General features: G+C 44.9%; 1 protein-coding gene across 1 annotated transcript in view; it reads right to left on the minus strand.

Moving 5' to 3' along the window:
- The window catches only part of Rftn2 (raftlin family member 2), a 58185-nt gene that overhangs the window by 26420 nt on the left and 11684 nt on the right, over positions 1 to 20081 (minus strand). Inside the window, exons 2-5 of the mRNA XM_052749476.1 lie at positions 16362 to 16545; positions 14389 to 14503; positions 9445 to 9721; positions 6856 to 7059 (exon numbers count right to left, since the gene is read on the minus strand). Coding sequence (XP_052605436.1) covers positions 6856 to 7059; positions 9445 to 9721; positions 14389 to 14503; positions 16362 to 16545 — 780 coding nt within the window. The remainder of the gene's footprint in view (positions 1 to 6855; positions 7060 to 9444; positions 9722 to 14388; positions 14504 to 16361; positions 16546 to 20081) is intronic.

Below are 20081 nucleotides of genomic sequence, written 5' to 3' on the forward strand. Positions count from 1 at the left end.
CAAGTGCTGGGATCAAAGGCGTGCTTCACCACGCCTGCCTGTCTTGCTTTTATTGAAACACTCTTTACATTTAGGGCAGAATGCAACAGAGAATGCCTGTTTTTTTTTTTTTTTTTTTTTTTTTTTGTTTGTTTGTTTTTAGGTGGTTCCTAGAAACAAGTAAAGTTTAACTGACCAGTTGAAATGGCTTTCTACTTGCAATACACACTTCACTTCCTTTGGCTGGGGTCCCCGCTGTTGGACCACAGTCACTGGCAGAGCCAGAGCTGAGAATTAGGGCTACAGATCTCATAGGTTGTTTTTAGAACAGGGATGTGGACTTTGAAATAATTCTATATTGCAGTAATTATAGTTACAATGTACCCTCTGTTTCCTTTTGGATTTTACAGTGTGAAAATAATTTTCCTGCTTTCAATATTGGAAGCACAGGCACTTGTAACTTTTGTGGGTTTTTTTTTTTTTTTTTTTTTTTTTTTTGAGACAGGGTAGTCTGGAACTTGCTGAATAAACCAGGCTGACCTCAAACTCAGAGATTTGTCTGCCTCTGAGATTAAAGGTGTGTTCCACCACGCTCAGCCCTGAACTTTAAAAACAAAAGAATTACATTTATCTATCTATCTATCTATCTATCTATCTATCTATCTATCTATCTATCATCTGTCTATCTATCTATCATCTATCTTGTGTGTGTGTGTGTGTAGTGTAGTGTATGTGTATGTGATGTAGTGTGTGTGTGTGTCTAGCCCGTGGTGTTTGTGGGGTTCACAGGACAACTTGGGGAGTCAGCACTCTGTTCTTCCCTCTGTGGATCCCAGAACTCAGTCATGGCTGCAGACAGTTTTACTCATCAACCATCTCACTGACCCACTTCTAAACCCACTGGTTTAAAAGAAAGTTTGGCAGTACAATCCAGACAACACAGAAATAAAACTTGAGCTCATTGCAATGCAGTATTGTTAGTGAATTTCAGAGAAACTGTGCTGTACAAAGGAAGACAGACAATAGATACAGCCTGGCCGTGTGCGGGAGCTAACGCCTGTAATCTCAGCATTTGTGAGGCTAAGGTTGCAGGATTTTGCTGAGTTCAAGGCCAGTCTGGGCTACAGAATGAGACTCTGTCTCAAAAAACCAAGTGGGGCAAAGAGGTGCAATATGTAGAATAATTCTATCTTTGTAGAGTCCAAAAGAGGATCCCAGGAGCAAGTGGTGAGGAGACAGACGGGTGCTTATCTGAGTTGATGTGACCTTGCCTGGGAAGGGTCATGGGAAGCCTTCTGGAATCCTATGAATGTTTGGATCTTGCATCTGTATATTCTCTTTAGTCACACATCCATCGGACAGACGCATTTGACTCTGTACGATGGACTTCAGTTAAATCCGAAGTCCTTGCTTTAGAATCCCTAGCTGGCTCTCTCAGTGCTCACACTAGCTGGGGCCATCGATGCCCAGTCTCAGTTCTGGGAGGGAGTTCTCAGTTTTTGAAGCATTCTCCCAACAGAGGGGGCAGCGAGGGTGAGTGTCTGGGAAGGCGCTGTGGGGAAGGACTCAGCTTCCAGGGAACGGAAGGAGGGATCACTGCGAACAGCTTTCTCATCTTTGTTCTGCCTGCAGAACTGCCCCTCAGCGCTCTCTCTCTCTCTCTCTCTCTCTCTCTCTCTCTCTCTCTCTCTCTCTCTCTCACTCACTTTGTGTGTGTGCGCGTGCGTGTGTGTGTGTGTGTGTGTGTGTGTGTGTGTGTGTGTCTGTCTGTCTGTCTGTCTGTCTTCCTCCTTCTGCTGAATACCAACCAACACCAGCCAAATGCATTTGTGTCCTACTTCTGGGTAGGGATGGAAGTGAGTCTCAGCTTCTTTAAAGTCAATGTTCTGTCTTAAATGCAATTTTTGCATTCCTTTGAAATATATTCATCTTATCTGGGTGTGGTGGCACACCAATTTAATCCCAGCACTGGGGAGGCAGAGGCGGGTGGAGCTCTGTGAATTCCAGGCCGGTCTAGTCAACATAGTGAGCCCCAGGCTAGCTAGGGCTGCACAATGAGACCCTGTCTCAAAAACAAACAACAATCCTCATCAAAAAAGTCTCTTAAATTAAATATATTCATCTTGACTGGTTACGGGTGGTACACACTTATAATCTCAGTTACTTGGGAGGCTGAGGCAGGAGGATTGTGAATTTGAGGCCAGCCTGGGTGCCTTGATGATACCCTTTCTCAGAGTGAAACATAACCTCCCCTGAAGGAACCCCAAAAGGCTGGGAACTAGCTTAGTTATAGAGTGCTTGCCGCTCATTGGTGAGGTCCCGGATTTGACTCCAGCACCGCAAAACAGAAACAAATACATTCATTGTATCTAAAAAATAACATGTTTGTCCACCCCTCCCTTTCCTTAAAAATAAAACCAACTTGATTTTATCTTTCCCCCTTTCTTAAAGTTCCAGGAAGATTTATCCTGTGAACATGTGCCCTTGTGAACGCTATACTCCCTGGCACAGGAGGGAAGGTCCTAAGGGTACTTATGTGTGGATCAAAAAGCGTGAGGTTGAAGGATCCCTTGAGAATGGGTTACCTGTCTGGACATGTGATCTCACATATTCCTTTCAGCTAGACATGACAACGATATTAATGTAAACGTGAGGAACACCAACACTCCACTTCTGGAATTTTTGGTCTACATGTCCTATTTCTTATTTAGCTGTCCAAAGGCAGACCCAGGACCATTTGTGAAGTGGAGGGCAGGTGTGCATGGTCATTGCTAGTCTGTGTCTCTATCATGTATGTCTTATCAAAATGAGTCTCTTTAGAGACTGCTAGAGACATCAGCTGTGGAGTTTGAATGAAAATGGCCTCCAAAGATTCATCTATTTGAATACTTGGTCTCCAGTTGGTAGAACTGTTTGGGAAGGATGAGGGGGGTGTGGCTTTGTTGGAGGGGGTGTATCACTGGGGGTGGGCATTGACAGCATTCCCAGGTAGTGCTCTCTTTCTGCCTCCTACTTGAGGATAAGGATGTAAGCTCTCAGCTACTGATCCAGTGCCATGCCTGCCTGCTGCCTAGCTGTCTGCCATGATGGTCACAGCCTCTAACCCCTGCAACTGTGAGCCCCAAATTAAAAAAAAAATTCACGGATTGTCTCAGTCATTGTGTTCTGTCATGGTGACAGAAAGGTAAGTAAGAAAGACACCAGCCTCTCTACTCCTGCCTTTTGTGGTCCATGTCCCAACACAAGGCCAGAGAAGTCCTTTTAAATTGTGGATCAGGGGCTGGAGAGATGGCTCGGAGGTTAAGAGCACTGGCTGCTCTTCCAGAGGACCCGGGTTCAATTCTCAGCACCCACATGGCAACTCACAGCTGTCTGTAACTCCAGTTCCAGTGGACCCGACACCCCTCACACAGACATGCAGGTCAAACACCAATGCACATAAATTGCAGGTCGGATCATGAAGTCCTTTTAAAATTTTTCAACTAATGAATTGAAATAAATATCCTGCATGCTGGTGAAGATCACTCACTCTGGTTTGGGAGATTGACAAAGGCGTCGCTGGTGAACGTCAGGATATGAGTCCCTAAAACTCATATCGTAGAAGGAGAAAACTGTTATCCCTGTAAGCTGTCCTTTGACCTCCACAGGGGCACAGTGGCAAGCACACCCCTCACACTCACAGAATTAATTAACTAATTAAAACACGAGCACACACACTCCACCTCGTTGGCCACACTGCTTCTTCGTTGTGCCAATGCGGGCACGTGATTTAGTGGCTGTACGCCTCGGGTTCTCACAGGATTACTCGTGTGGATGAAACGAGTTATTCCACGCACAGTTTAGGATGATGATGGCAGAGAAAAAGTCAGACACACACGCCAGCTTTGCCACTGCTTTCTAAATGTACAGGACTCTGCCTGGATGGCTCCTGCCCACCTCGCCCACCTCGGCTAGAGCCAGCTTTCCCTACATACCCTGCTCCAGACACACAGACCTCTCAGGTTCTCCTTGATTGCTCTGGGCTCTTTGTCCCGGATCATCTACCCTGGCTCCCACCTGCCTGCATCCTATAGCTCCCTAGTTGTGCTGCGGTTATCACCTTCCTGCTTGTGTGTTTGTGTTGGTGTGTGTACACATGTGTGAGTGGGTGCATGCTACGGCAGGTGTGTGCAGATCAGAGGGGCAGCTGGTAGGAGTCAGTTCTCTGTCATGTGGGTCCTGGATAGCTGAACTCAGGTGGCCGGGCTTCCCCTTTACCTTTGAGCCATCTTGCTGGTCCCTTGTGGATTCTTTCCTGATTCTCTTGTCACAACATTCTGTTGGGTGTACTCTGAATATTTTTCTTACTTTTGAAATTGTGTGTGTGTGTGTGTGTGTGTGTGTGTGTGTGTGTGTGTGTGTGTGCATCCCCAGGAGAATGTTCCAAACAGAGAAGGCTGAGATCATGTGGAAGGACCCTGTAGAGGAATCCCACAGACTGTACTGTCACACCCTGCTAAGGTGGGTAACTTTTCAGTATGTCGCCTCCCCTTTGTTTCTGGAGCATTTTCTCCAGTGTGATTTGGGAGCTCCTAAGTTTCTGGGCAGTGTCTGGATTCCTAGTCCTATGCTCTCTATAGTGAACTGATTTCTGACAGTGTTTGGGATGAGGAAAAAAGCAAGACACAGGAAATACTCATTGTTTCCCTGTGTGCTTGGGATGCCAGGCATCACACATTCAGAACAGAGAGCCCAATTCAGTCCCGCTTCTTCCCACTGACTTCTTACCATGACAGACACTGGTCAGTCCTGGGAAAGTCTTAGCGACACACCGGTGTCCAGACCCCAAAGACTGAGGTGGATGAGTAGAGGTTCCACAAAGGTTGTGTGAATCCGTGTCTGAAGGGACATTCCAGAGCTGCGGAAGGAGGGGGACCTCCCTGGGGCTCTGAGAACTAACGCCGCCCGCACGTGGCGTCTGCTGAGCAACTGCTGCAGCTCATTTTATTCCAGCCCAAGGCAGGAATGCCTGAGAGAGACAAAAGAGCAGTTCCGCTTCTCCTTAGGCCGTTTGTCGCTAACCAAAATGTGTTAAGTCTCCAACTTAGACACTCCTGCAAAGAGGAGAGGGAGAAGGGGAAGAGAGGGAGAGAGGCAAGGGGAACCCAAAACCAGTCTCCAAACAGATGATGGTCCGCACGGAACGTCGGACGCTGCATGTGACGTGACGTGACGTGACATGTGCCAGGACGGAAGACACACCAGAAAATGAACCGCGCTGTAGCCACGGTGCTGGCATCTGACCTGCACGGTTCTCACGGCGGCCAAGAGTGAGTTTCATACCCTTTTAGGAAGCAGCTTCTGCCAGCCCACCCGATTTCCCCAAATCACAGAGCTAGTAAGTACAAGCAGCACTTAAACCCTGCTCCATCAGACTCTAAAGGCCTCTTCCTTCTCATTAAACCTTGCTATTTCCAAACAAGACCAAAGTGGAAGAAGTTTCCAGTAACCGGAAAGCACTGAGTGTTTGCTGAGCACCTGCTGTGTGCCAGTCATCTCTGCAAGAAAAAGCGGTGTTTGAGGCACGCCTTGGGCTTGGCTCCAGGTAAAAGGATATCTTCTGGAATGTGACTCCTGGACCCAGTACGCTCCACCCAGCCATCTGTCATATCAAGGGAGGTGTTAGAAAGCTGCTTTAAGAACAGGGTGGTCTCGCCGGGCGGTGGTGGCGCACGCCTTTAATCCCAGCACTCGGGAGGCAGAGCCAGGCGGATCTCTGTGAGTTCGAGGCCAGCCTGGACTACCAAGTGAGTTCCAGAAAAGGCGCAAAGCTACACAGAGAAACCCTGTCTCGAAAAACCAAAAAAAAAAAAAAAAAAAAAAAAAAGAACAGGGTGGTCTCAGCCGGGTAGCTGTGGCGCGGCCTTTAATTCCAGCACTTGGGGGGTGGGTGGGGCAGAGGCAGGCGGATCTCTGTGAGTTCGAAGCCAGTCTGGTCTACAAAGTGAGCTCCAGGGTGGTCTCACGACATTGTGTCTGATGTCTCCTTCACTCTTGGCTCCAACCTCATGGAGCTTCAAGTCCTGTAGTAATCCCAACCCCCACCTTCCCGATGCATTCTCTTCCATCTGCCCACTCTTTCTTTGTTTCTTTGAACACAGTTCTCTCTTAAATTCATTTTTGGGGAAGTCTTCTGTTTGTTTTTGTGATAGATAAGACTGGTTTTGTACTACATTGTAACTCAATAACAAAGATTAGAGAGAGACAAACAGAGAATGGGTCCATACCTCTGATTTCTTTTCTGCACAAATCATAGAAAGGGCCAGAAACACACTCTCTATATACACTGTACCTACTGCCACAAATTGGGATAATATATCAAATGTAGATATTAACTATGGGATGCTACCCTGAGCTTCCTGCTGGGCTGTGAAGTGCACTGTTCTTGGAAATTTCTACTGGCCAATCCCCCCATGGTGTGTCTGCTCCTGAGGGTTCCTACACAATAGCAAACGTTACATTACAGTTCTACACCAGTTAAGGATTTATACTTCATTTATCTCTATGTATGTTTGCTGTGTGTGTGGGCACACATGTGCCATGTGCACGCCTCTGCATCCATGTGGAGGTTAGAGCTCAGCTTGGGAAGTTCGGGTCTACTTCTACCTGGGGTCCTGGGGATTGTACTCAGGTTGTTGGGTTTGGCTGCATCATCTCACTGGCCAACACTTTTAAATTAAAGCTACAGAGCTGTGCAATGACTCAGATACGTTGTTTTTTTTTTTTTTTTTTTAAAGAGTTATACCCATCCTTATGGCCACAAAACTTGAAAGGCAAAAATACTTTCAGAAGTTTTGACACACATGCAGATTATTTACATATAAATGTAAAACTCACCTTTGGGTGTCTCCCAGCATACAAAAGAGTCAACTAAAGACAAGCCTTGCTTATAATAAAACGTAGTTAATTCTAGCCAGTTGGCCTCAAGGGTGTTGATGACAGCTCCTTTCCTTGTCACTTTCATGGACAGGACACCTTCCTGGTAGGTCCAGCAGGCTGAATCCTCGTCAAAAGCATTGAAGACCATGTACAGCTTGTGATCTGGGCATAGGCATTCAGGAAAAGGGAGGGGGAGGACAGTCATAATCTTACCAGTCAAAATTCTTAATCAATTTGTTCTTCACGAGACATTACAAACATACAAATAAATATAGAAAATAATAAAACTACCCACCACTCAATTAAAAAATTTATGTGTGTATATCTGTGTACATGTTTGTGTTGTGTGCCTGTGTTTGGGTGAATGCATGTAACATGGGTGTGTGCGTACATATAGAGAGATCAGAGGTTGATGCTGGGTGTCTTTCCCAGCCCTTCTTTTTTTTTTTTTTTTTTTTTTTTTTTTTTTTTTTTTTTTTTTTTGGTTTTTCGAGACAGGGTTTCTCTGTGTAGCTTTGCGCCTTTCCTGGAACTCACTTGGTAGCCCAGGCTGGCCTCGAACTCACAGAGATCCGCCTGGCTCTGCCTCCCGAGTGCTGGGATTAAAGGCGTGCGCCACCACCGCCCGGCTCCCAGCCCTTCTTTATCTCAGGTTTTGAGTTAAGGTCTCTAACTGAATCCAGAGCTCATGATCTGGCCATCTTGTCTACCTGTCTAGCACTGGGTTACAAGCATGCCCTTCACATCTGCCTTTTCTGGGGGGGACTGGGCATCAAACTCAAGACTCAATGTTTGTGGGACAAGTGCTGTACTGACTGAGCTACCTTTATGCCCTCCCGACCCCCAACTCAGTTTAATCAAATGTTAACATATGCCACATTAGCTTTGAATTATTTCTTTACAGAGATAAGACAAAGGACACAAAGGGGGCTACTACATGGTGTGCACCTAGCAGCATACAGTTACCAATTCCGCTACTACATGGTGTGCACCTAGCCGCATACAGTTACCAATTCCGCTACTACATGGTGTGCACCTAGCAGCATACAGTTACCAATTCCACTACTACATGGTGTGCACCTAGCCGCATACAGTTACCAATTCCGCTACTACATGGTGTGCACCTAGCCGCATACAGTTACCAATTCCGCTACTACATGGTGTGCACCTAGCAGCATACAGTTACCAATTCCGCTACTACATGGTGTGCACCTAGCAGCATACAGTTACCAATTTCGCTCTCTGAAAATAACCGCTAGAATGCATTTGGTATTTATTGTTCTCAAGAAAGCTTTTAGTTTTTAAATATACAGTTATTTACCATTTACTTTACTATTTAAAAAATGCTTAAACAAGGGTTGAAGATTTAGCTCAGGGGAGAGACCTCCTTGCCTAGCAAGTGCAAGGTCTTGGGTTTGGTCCTGAGCTCAAAGGAAAAAACAAAACAAAACAAAACCAAACAAACCCAACAACAACAATAAAACCCCAAAACCAACACAACTTTAACAGTATACTGTTCCATATTTTAATCTCCTGGTTCTTTCTCTAGAAGATTGTGCTCAAATGGATCTCTGCTACACACAGGATGCTGAGTGCGGACCCCGAAGGCCTGGACTCCACTGCGCCCTCCAGGGCCAGTGCTGATCAAGGTTTGGAGCCGCTGTGAGCCTGTTACAGCTTCTGCTGGGCCAGGCACTGGGCTGTTTCCAACCCCTTGAGGGGGGCTCTGCAATTGTCCCTTTCGAGAAAGAAATTCAGGCATTTGTCTCCAGAGGCCATGTTTACTCCAGTTTACAGAGTCTTTAATTTTCTTTGATGTTGCTTTTAAAAAAACATTCCTGCAAAGATGTCAGGAAACTTTGCACAGTTAAAAAATAAAGGAGAAAAATACTCTCAGTTTCTTGGGAAAACTTGAGACTTGGCAGAGAAGAACAAAACTATTGTCTACAGTTATTTCTGGCTGTGGGCACTATTGTTATAATAACTGAGTCACCATGACATTCCATTGTCTTATTCTAGGGATGATCAAAGCAAGTCCATCAATTTCAGAGGTGAAGAGCATGCGTGAGGTGGGAAAGGCCTGCACTGAGATTCTCACACACTCTTTACCAGACAGTTGTAAACCAAGCTACTTTCTCAGTCAAGTCTCTTTTTTGTTTGGTTGGTTTTTTGGTTTTTCAAGACAAGGTTTCTATGTGTAGCTTGGCTGTTTCTATCTGTAGACCAAGCTGGCCTCGAACTCACAGAGATCCGCCTGCCTCTGCCTCCCGAGTGCTGGGATTAAAGGCGCACACAGGTAAACCTTTCCTTTTAGAAGAGGGCTAGGTGACTGCATTATGTGACTGGCTTGCAGGGTCAGTAGAACTGACATTTGAAATATTACCCTGCCTTATTCCTGGCTATGATGACTTAAAAACAACCCCACAAAAATTAGATTAGTTCACTGTCCGCATAACCTGCAGAAATTAAAGTTGACTTCTATTTCTTTAAAATAGAGGCAGAGTTTGGGGAACATAGAGTACATTCTCTTTCTATCCATGCCATTACCTCCTCCCCGCTCTGGTTTCGAATAGCTGGGGCTGCTGTTTTCTTCTGTCTTCCGTCCACTTTCGCGCTGAGGTTCCTCCTCCGTTCTGCTGTCAGACAACTGTCCACTGACGTCTCCTTCACTCCAGCTTCTGTGGCTGTCCTGAGAACCGTGTCTCCTGTGTAGTCCCGATTCTGCATCTCCGTCGTGACTGGTTCCGTTGCAGTGTTTGGACGGCAAGTGATACTGTGACACGAACCCAACAAACTTCATTCCTCTTTTAGCAGCAGCATTAACCTGAGGTTTAAAGAGATGGCAGGACCACGGTAAACCCCATGTGTGACTCAGCCAACCAACCTTCAGTCCGAGGGGAGGCCATTCGGAGATGGAATAAGCCACACTTACAACCTCTAAAGAACACCGCCTCCAAGAGCATGTCTCAGTATCGGCATGATTTATCAAACAGAACTAATGCTTTAGAAGTTATAAAGATGGGACCACATTTTTTTTCTCTGAAATTCCGCCATATTTGGCAAGAACTAGTAATTTTATAGCATGATTTTTGGAGATGGTTAACAATAATCTTTCCAGTTGGAGCAAAAGTAAAGACTGTTCCAGGGCACTCCCCAAAATAGCTGAAGCAAATTCAACCTCATTCTTTTTTTTTTTTTTTTTTTTTTGGTTTTTCGAGACAGGGTTTCTCTGTGTAGCTTTGCACCTTTGCACCTTTCCTGGAACTCACTCTGTAGCCCAGGCTGGCCTCAAACTCACAGAGATCCACCTGCCTCTGCCTCCCCAGTGCTGGGAATAAAGGTGTGCGCCACCACCACCTGGCTACAACACCATTATTAAAGGAGATGTTAGTTTAAGACAAAAAGCTACAGCAGCACTATTTGGTGTTGATTAAGCCAGAGGTTAAGAGGCCCATTCTTATAAATATGCACTTAGGAAACATGAGCCCGGGTTATGGCGCAGTTGTGAATGTCTCTGTCTGACCTGGGCCAAATGCACAGACTCAGATTTGATCCTTCAGTCAGTGCATAGGCTCTGAAGTATCTGACAGAAGTCAGTGAAATCATTTGGGATTTAGCAGTCGTGATTTTCACGGTTGGTGCTGTTTCTATCTGAATACTTGTGAGACTATCATCTTATTTCCTCTAAGCACACAGTGCCAAAGATCTAAGGGTTTTCTTCTCCGCTGTACTTGTGACAGTGTCCTTCTCCTGGGTTCGGCAGGCTATACTTCCCAGGGAATTGCTGTATCTTATCTGTCTTGGAATTGTATCAGTTGATAGGTGCACTATAAACATTCATTAAATAAATGCAGAAGTAGAAATGCCTTTTTTTTCCCCAGACAGGAAATATACAGGCGACATATGCCAAATATTTTTGAACAGCCACATTGTGCAGCCCTGGCTGTCCTGAAACTCACTGTAGACCAGGCTGGCCTCCAACTCACAGAGATCCCCCTGCCTCTGCCTCCCAAGTGCTGGGATTAAAGGTGTCTGCCACCATGCCTGGCTCAGCAGTGTTGATTATTTTTCATGGTCACTGTTTCAAACCTCTAAACTAAACATTTTAAGTGTTACCCGGGAGAGAGTTATGATAGGGGTTGAAGATGGGAACACCGACAGATGAGGTGAGATTTTCAAAGGCAGGAAGAACTTGAGAAATCGGGAGCAATGTGGTCGAAGGGGCCACTTCACCCAGCTCGGAGGATGGAGAGCTTGGGGAGCCGGAACTCTGGACCACGGCCAGTGCAGCCTTGTTCCTCTGAGCTCCATTCTGAGATTTAACACTGTGTGGAGACTTGGACAGACCCACACGGTTTCCATCTCCCAGGTGTCCTGGGAGAGAAGAGGGAGAGAGAGAGGGCTCTGCATTCTGCGAGTAGAAAGGTGTAAATTTCTTGTCAGTGTCCTTTCTAGGAGTTAGAGTTGAGTGGAGATATTCAGGAAAACTCTCTGGTACTATAGCAGGCACTTCCTTTCTTCTTCAGGAAAAGTCTAGGATCAGCTATATTGATGTCTTTCCCATTTTAACTTGGAGGATGAATAATTTTAATTAGGCTTATTTATTGGTGTGTGTGTTGTGTGTGTGTGTGTGTGTGTGTGTGTGTGTGTGTGTGTGTGTGTGTACATGCACACGCATGTGCCATAGGGGACAACTTGTAGGAGTTGGTTCTCTTTTACCACGTGGGTTCCAGGGATTGAACTCAGGTCTCAGCTTCGGTAGCCATACCTTTGCTTGTTGGGTTGCTTCTGATATTTTTAAATGCGGTATTTTAAAACCCCGAGAGAAGAAAAATGCAAACTGAATATTAAAAATAGAATGGACAGGGGTGGGGATCCAGCTCAGAGTGGATGCCTGCGTTCAGGAGGCCGAGTGTTCGGTCCTCAGTACCAACTAAAAATAGACAAGACATTAACAGTTAAAGCTTGACTTGAAAACTAGCTGTTCAACGGTCAAGTCTTCACACAAAGTGGATGTTCAAAAACACTTCCCATTCGCCAATCGCTCTTGCTCATGCCCAGTTGGGATATTTCGGGTGTATGTTTCCTGAAGCTTTTCACTTAGAGAAGGGTCCCGGTTACTCTAATTGCTGAAACAACAGTGCTTTCCTGTGTAAGTAGGTCTTTAACTGCGCCCAGGAGTCAGATTCAAAATAAGCGCCCCCGTGGTCATCTATCAAGATTCAATTAGTAGTTACATTTTTGTTTTCAAAAGAAGCCGTCTGGAGTGGATTTATTCCCAGAAAAAGAAATACCCAGAATAGTGGCAGTAAACAGTGTGTGTACTTGTAAAACCTGGTCTCCTGGACTTTTCCCACCCGGGGCAGAAGAATGGTAACTTTGTACCTAAGTGGGAAACATCATTAGCGGTTGTTACTGGCGAGACACAAACCATAGACGTTTCTCCACAAGTGGTTACTTATGGCTTGAAATCAGCAACAGAAACAAACTATACTCTTCCTCTTCTCTTTTCTTTGTAACCCAGGCTGGTCTGGAACTCGTCTCCCAGCCTCAGCCTCCTACATGCTAAGACTACAGGTATAAACCACCACACCTTGCTCAAAGGATTGTAACTGTGAGCCAGCACATCTCACTCTAGTCTCACACATTTTACCTGAAAGGAAGTGCCTTGGGTTCTTGACCCTATATATTTAAATTAAATAAAGGCTAGCTGGGTGTGGTGCTGTTCAATTAATCCCAGCACTCAGGAGGCAGAGCTAGGCTGATCTCTGTGAGACAAGGCCAGTCTGGTCAACAAAGAGAGTCCAGGGCAGCCAAGGCTACAAAGTGAAAGTTCATTTCAAAAACAAAACAAACAACCCCCATGAAAAACAACAACAAAAAAAACCAAATAGAAGCTAAGAACTTATAAGTAGGTTGCTGTGACTAAGACAACTTCCACCAAAAAAAAATCCATCAGGTTAGAGTATTTATGGATATATATGTTTTTCTTGGTTTAGTCGATCTATATTTAGTGTTCAACTTTTTATTTATGCAGCTTCCAAAGGATCCATTAATTGCAAAATTTCCCTTGATCTCTTTCCAATTAATTTTTCTTAAAAATAACATAATTTGTTTCTAATGCCAACTCCTCCATTCACAACTGAATATGGTTATTTTTGTTTTCTTTCAGATTTTTTTCATATTTAAAAAACTTACCTCTTTGTCTCTTTGGAAACTTCTGGAATCTATTTTCCATGGAACAGTGCCGACTTCCCTAAGTATTGACTAAGTCACAGTTATTCTTGTATTTTATGCTACCATGTTTGCTACTAAACTTCTTTTTCTTTCTTTCTTTCTTTCTTTCTTTCTTTCTTTCTTTCTTTCTTTCTTTCTTTTCTTTCTCTCTCTCTCTCTCTCTCTCTCTCTCTCTCTCTCTCTCTTTCTTTCTTTTCTTTCTCCCTTCCTTCCCTTCTTTTTCTTTTCTTTTTTTTTTTTGTTTTGTTTTTTCAAGACAATGTTTCTTTGTGCAGCTCTGGCTGTTCTGGAACTCTGTAGACCAGGCTGGCCTGGAACTCAGAGATCCACCTGCCTCTGACTCACGTGTGTTGGGATTAAAGGCGTGTGCCACCACCGCCTCCTGGCTGTTAGTAAACTTCTTATATGCAGTTCAGAACTTACTTCTTCTCGCTCTATTCTGTTTTATTGGCCTTTATTTATGGTTTTGTGATGGCTAATCTTGGTTATTTACTTAACTGGATCTGGAATCAATTAACAGGCAAGCTAACGGGCACACTTGTGAGGAATTTTCTTGCTCAGTTCAACTGCAGTGGAGGGGCCCACCCTAAATGTGAGTGGTACTTCTGGTGGCCTCCCAGGTGAAAGGAAATGGAGACACAAAGCTTTTGCTCTGCTTGCTTGCCTTCATGTGATGCTAAATTCATTTATGCTGGCAGCAACTGACTGCTGCTGCTTTTGGCTGACATTAAAACCCAGCTTTTGAGCCTTCCAAAATGGACTGAAGACCAGTGTCTCTCCAGAATCTTCGAGGCACTAGGCACCTGACCGGGACTGCTAAGGCATTTGGTCTTGTGGAAGGAGCAGCTCCTGGGTTCTCAGCCTCAGTATGAAGGTAGCCACTGCTGTCCTGCTTAGGCTGTGCTGTGTAAAGCAACCCGGCACACTCCTTCAACATGCTCATCCTTTCTGTTCCTCCTCCAGAGGATCCTGACTAGTGGAATTTTAGACTCTACGCACTTGGCTCACACGCTTTACGTTTTGAATTCTGTAGAATAAGCCATCGCCAGTTCCCTAATCTTTTGGGTCCTACACTGTAGCTTAGGCTGCTTGAAACTCACTATGTGGTTCAGGCTGGGTTTGAACTCAGTATGTAGCTGAGGATGACCAGGCACTCATGGTCCGCCCCTTGCCTAGTGCCAGGATTTCAGGCTGTGCCACCATGCCTGGGTTCTGTATGGTTTTCAGGTAAGGAAGGGAGTTGTTTCTTAGTACCTTTTCCATGAGTTCCTTTGCTGCGTCGTTCGCTGGTGTCTCGTAGGTGAGCGGACACTCCTCCATCACAAGCCTGGCATGCCTCGGTCCCCCGGGCGCTGCTGAGTGCTTGGGGCTGCAAGGAGAACAAGGTCAGAGGCAAACCACTGCTTCCCACCTATGTCCATGTGAAAACCATGAGCGACGCAGAAGCAAGGTCAAGGCTGTCACTTGGTTATTCCAGTCCCAATGGTTAATCTCAAACAGAATGCCACAGGCACAGTGATTTCTGTTATGTTTCCTAATCTAACCTTCCAGCGATTTAATTCCCAATTCAAAGTGAATGAAAGAGACTTTGTTATTGGACAGAGCATAAGTAAAAAACAATCCTATTTAAATGCAGATAAATGTCTGTCCCCCCCCCCCCCCCTTTTCTTTACTGATCTCTTAACTTCTGCCAAGTTTTAGCACTTCTGGGCCTATGTAACACCTACAGCAGGAAAGGTCATCACAGCTGATGGGATTTGTAATCAGGACATAGCATTACTACTGTGTAAAAAAATGTCACATGTGCTTAGTAAGGCTTGAGCTGAAAACATTTGTATTCTAGTAAAAGCTGAAGTCCATATACACTCGTGTGTGTTTGTGTGTGTGTGTGTGTGTGTGTGTGTGTATGAGTGTGTATGTATGAATAGCAGTTACTGCCCCTTAAAAACAAGACAGTGGTATAGTACCTGCCTAGAATGTGTAAAATCCTGGATTTGATCCTTAGTGTGAAAATAAATAAATAAATAAATAAATAAATAAAAAACCACCGAACTTTCTTCTTTCTTTCTTTTTTTTTTTTTTTTTTTTTAAATTTAGGTAAGTTCTTATGTATCTTAAGCAGGCCTCAAACTTGATATGTAGTAGAGAATGAACTTAATCTTTTGACCCTCCTGAATGCTGGGATTTACTGGTGTGTGCCCCCATATCTGTTCTGTGTGGCACTGGGAAATGAGCCCAGGGTTTCCCACCTGCTAGGCAAGCACTCTCCACCAACTGAGCTCCACTCCCAACCTACCATCTGGAATTTTAAAAAATTAACATGATTTTCTTAATTGATTCTTGGAGAATTTCACATCATGCAACCCAATCCCACTCATTCCCAGTCCTTCCACCCTTGGAGCACCCCCTGAAAGAGAAAAAAAAAAGTAAAACTAACAACAGCAACAACAACACAACCCCACCTGGCACCTCTGTCTTCCCGACCTCTCCATCACCTCCTCGTTTGTCTTAGTGGCACTGGGAGCTGTGGAGTGTCACACAGCACACCCCTTTGTCCACTCTGCTTTACATGCAAATGTTCACTGCAAGGAGTTGTTGGTCTGCTTCAAGGCCTCTGGCACACCATCATCATCATCATCATCATCATCATCATCATCATCATCACCATCATCACTGGACCCTCACTGAGGCGCCTCTCAGATGTCCTGCTGTTGCCCCAGTCATGGAGGTTCTACGGTCCTATGGTCCCCAGGACCGGTCCCGTCATGGACTCGAGCAGTGTCAAAGTTGAGGTCCTCACGCCTCATTCACCCTCCTGAGTGCCGGGCATCCTCCATAACCATCATACTTGGCTTAATCAGGAGTTTTAAAGGTGTGAGTCTCCTTATTCCAATTCAGTTCAGCTGTGAAAAATGTGCCTTGAATCATCCCCGAGGATCCTTTGTTCTCCATCACTCTTTCGAAATTCCTTTTCTTTTAGATTAAAGAAAACCTGCCAGATGGTGGTGGCACACACCTTTAATCCAAACACTCAGGAGGCAGAGGCAGGTAGGTCTCTGAGTTTGAGGCCAGCTTGGTCAACAGAGAGAAATCCTGTCTCAAACCACTCCCCCCCAAAACCACCAAAAGCCAACCAACCAACAAAACAAAACGAAACACCAACAAGACAACAAGACAAAAGAAAAGCGTCCCTCTGAAGGGCCTCTGAGTGACTTCCTCAAGCTTACCTCACTTTCAAGCGAGCCAGCACCACTCTGTACAGGTGACTTGCTGGGAGGTGTTTGCGCTGCCCCACAGGCTGTATAACCGGATGAATGGCCCCGACAACATAGCCCTTAAGATAATAGTCTTCCACCTTGGCAACTATATCCAGAACTGAATTTATCTTGATGACTTCTGGGTTTGTTGAAGCTGAAATATCAAAAGTGAAGAGAAGGTTTTATACTGGTAATACTGAATTCTACGCTATTTCTATCTATATGAGATAATAGTAGTGAACAGGAGAGACAACCACATGGCTTAATTTTGGGTGAGACAACTAACATGTGTTATGTGTTATCTATTTCAGGTGAGAGTAGATGTGTTCAGGGTGGTATGACCGTAAAGGAAACCTATTTTGGACAACAGCAAAGGTGGTTTAAACAACTGATAGATAAATAATGTTGCCAATACATCCTAAAGCACAACTAGAGTGAGTGCCCTATAAGTTCCTTTTTTTCCAATGGAAGGGCTTTACTACTCAGGTTTTTATTGAAGTGACTATATTGTCTTTAAAAGATGATAAAGGCATACATCAAAATAATAATTCAAAAAGCCAATAGCAAGATAAGATGCATGATTTCTTAAAATACAGTTCATGTAAGTTTAAAAACTAAAAAGGGGAGACACTGTATTTGCTAGATGGAAATTCAAAAAAAAGGAAGAAGAAAGAAAAAAAAAGAACTAGATGCATATGAAATTTAAAAGCAAAACTGCTATGCAGCTGAAGGAGGGCACATCCATTGTAACTCTGAAAACCTGTGTTGACCAGATGAGAAAAAGGAAGAATGATACGCAACTGGGGAAAATGTCCTCGAAGTTATGGAAATATTAATTTAAATAGCTTCATTATCTGTCATATTTCTCATTTTATGGAGGACAATTAAGGATTATTATCCAGAAGTAGACCTGGAATTGCCTGTCTTTTGAAATAGGAAGCATATGAAATTAATTCCAGGTATGGGCAGGCCTGGCTTCACACTCACAGGGCCAGTGGAGTCCAGCACGGAGTTGTGCCGATGCCGGAGCACCGGAAGAAGGTTAAGAAGCAGATGAGGAAGAAGGGTCAGGGGGAAGTCCCTGTCCCCTGACCCTGAAACTCATGTGACGGAACAATTCCACCGTCAGTGAGCGCTCACGCCAGTTTCTCAACTGAAAATGAGGCACTCAACAGAAAGTTATGTAGGCCAGCATGAATCCATTTCCTTTGGTTTTTAGTCCCTTTTGGATTTAAACTAATATCCTACGTCGAATACATTTTCTTCCCATTATGAATAGGAGCGAAAACAAGGACAGTTCTGAACTTTGAAGAAACATCTGGTCTCCATGTAAACATCCCATGCCTGTCTGTGTGGCAAGTGGTTCGTCATTATTTGGCTTGACTCTTTCTTAGCATTTGGTCTACAAACCCTGACTTTTTCAAATAAAGCAGCTGAGAAACGATACAGTAATGTGGAACAATCTCTTAAGACCAAGGAACAAAACACAATGTAAACTTACCTTTAGAACTTTGCCAACTGTACATAATTTTAAAGCAAACGAAAGTCATTTAATGGGTTACATGGCATGGGGCAGGAAGTGGAGAGGTTAGCATGATCCGCAGACGCCCTCTTAGCCTCGAACTCGCGCATCTTACTTTGACGTGTGACAGCTCTGAGTTCCGAACCTGTCACTCTGTTTTACCACGGTAAGCCTTCATCCCTTCCCTTTTCCCCTCCCCGTGTTAATCCTTCCTTCCTCTGCTGGCCATTCTGCACTGGGTTAGAGTAATTTGTTTATATGCTTGTCCTGGCTGTTCCACTGGGAATTCCCTATCTTATTTACATCCTTCTGTACCACACATGTTCCTTACGTCATCATGTTAAACAGAATTACTGTGGGTTAGGACAGTAAAGAGGTAAAATTATTGAACAAAGATGGAAAAACAATCACTACCAGCTAGGGGAAATGAAAGTCAGGTTGGTCAGTAGAGAAAGGCAAAGCGGCACAACCCTGGCAGTGCCGAGGAACTGCCTTTCATCTTCTTGGTCACAAAAGTGAGGGTGGTCAAGAACACTGTTAGGGGCTGGAGCGGTGGCTCATCAGTTAAGAACACTGGCTGCTCTTCCAAATGACCCGGGTTCAATTCCCAGCTGTGGGAGCCCGTTCTCAGGTTCCTCGTGGCTTTACCCAGCAGGTCCACATAGAGGATGATTAGACCACGGGCCTGAGTGCAGGTGTCTGGGATGGTCTGCACTTGGCTGTGCTGGGGGAGGAGGTCTTTTGCTCCACCCCTTGGTGTCTCTATAAAAACCCTGGGGCAGAGACAGTCAGGGCCCGTTGGAATAGGTTCCAGGCCTTCTCGAGGCTATCCTTTATTATCTATCTGTTTATCTCCGCGATATTCTCTGCAATAAATCCTTCTATATAATATTTCCTGATGCTCGTACTCAAGAAAACTCTGGGGAACTGTGGGGGTGGTTGGGTAAACGCCCCACACCCAGCACCTACATGGCACCTCACATCTGTCTGTAACTCCAGTTCCAGGGGATCCGATACCCTCACGCAGATACACATGCAGGCAAAACACCCATGCCCATAAAATAAAAATAAAGTATTATTAAAAAGCAAAAAAGAACATTGTGAGAATCCAGAGCAGAAAGTCATGTTCTTTTCAGAAAGCTCTAGCATGAGGCCCCACACTATGTTAATGGTATCACCCAAGAAAAGCCACGTTACATACAAAGAACAAAGATAATGAGATAAAGCAACATCTGGTTTAACTGGCTTCAATATGGAGTGAAATGTGGAGAGACATTTGGGGACAAAGTTTTACCAAAATCAAAGAATGGTTTATGGCCTGGAGGGACGTCTCAGCAGTTAAGAGCATTGGCTGCTCTTCCGGAGGACCTGGGATTGGTTTCCAGCACCTACATGGTATCTGATTCCCTCTTCTAGCCCCCTCAGGCACTGCACACACGCGCACAGGCATACATGCCCTCAAAACTCACACCTAAAATAAAAATGAACGACTATTTAAAAAAAGCACAATTTATGCCATATGCGTTGACATGTGACTGCGATCCTGGCACTGGAGAGGCATAGTCAGGACGATGGAGAGTTTGAAGCCAGCCTGGGCTGTACCCTCTGAAGGATTTGACACTCCTGGGAAGAGGAAATCTCAACTGAGGAATTGCCTGTATCAGAGTGGCCTGTGACTACTACATCTGGGAGCATTTTGCTGATGGCTACCCAATTGATGCGGGAGGGAGGACCCAGCCCCCTGTGGGCAGCGCCATCCTGTGGTGGGTGGGCCTGTACGGTAGAGGAGAGAGAGCAGAGACAGAGAGAGCAAGCCAGGCAGCATCTCCTCTCCACGGTTGTTCCTGCCTTGAGCTCCTGCTGTGACTGTCCTCAATGATGGATCGTGACTGGAAGTGTAGGATGAAATAAACCTGCGTCTTTCCAAGTTGTTTCTAGTCATGGTGTTTACTATGGCAACAGGATGACAAAGTAGGACAGGGTTTGATGAAAAGTCACAGTTGTGTGACTTTTATCCAAATGCGTTACCGAGCTGGCCTTGATTTTCTGGCTGGCTTGGTAGTCATTACTAGGTGTGTATGTACATGCATGTGTGTATTTGTGTGCATATGTGCATGTAGGTGTGCATTGTGCATGTAGGTGTGCATATGTGCATGTACGTGTGCATA

This window comes from Peromyscus californicus, unplaced genomic scaffold, assembly GCF_007827085.1.
Source record: "Peromyscus californicus insignis strain IS unplaced genomic scaffold, ASM782708v3 Scaffold_21__1_contigs__length_65335640, whole genome shotgun sequence".
Classification (NCBI taxonomy): domain Eukaryota; kingdom Metazoa; phylum Chordata; class Mammalia; order Rodentia; family Cricetidae; genus Peromyscus; species Peromyscus californicus.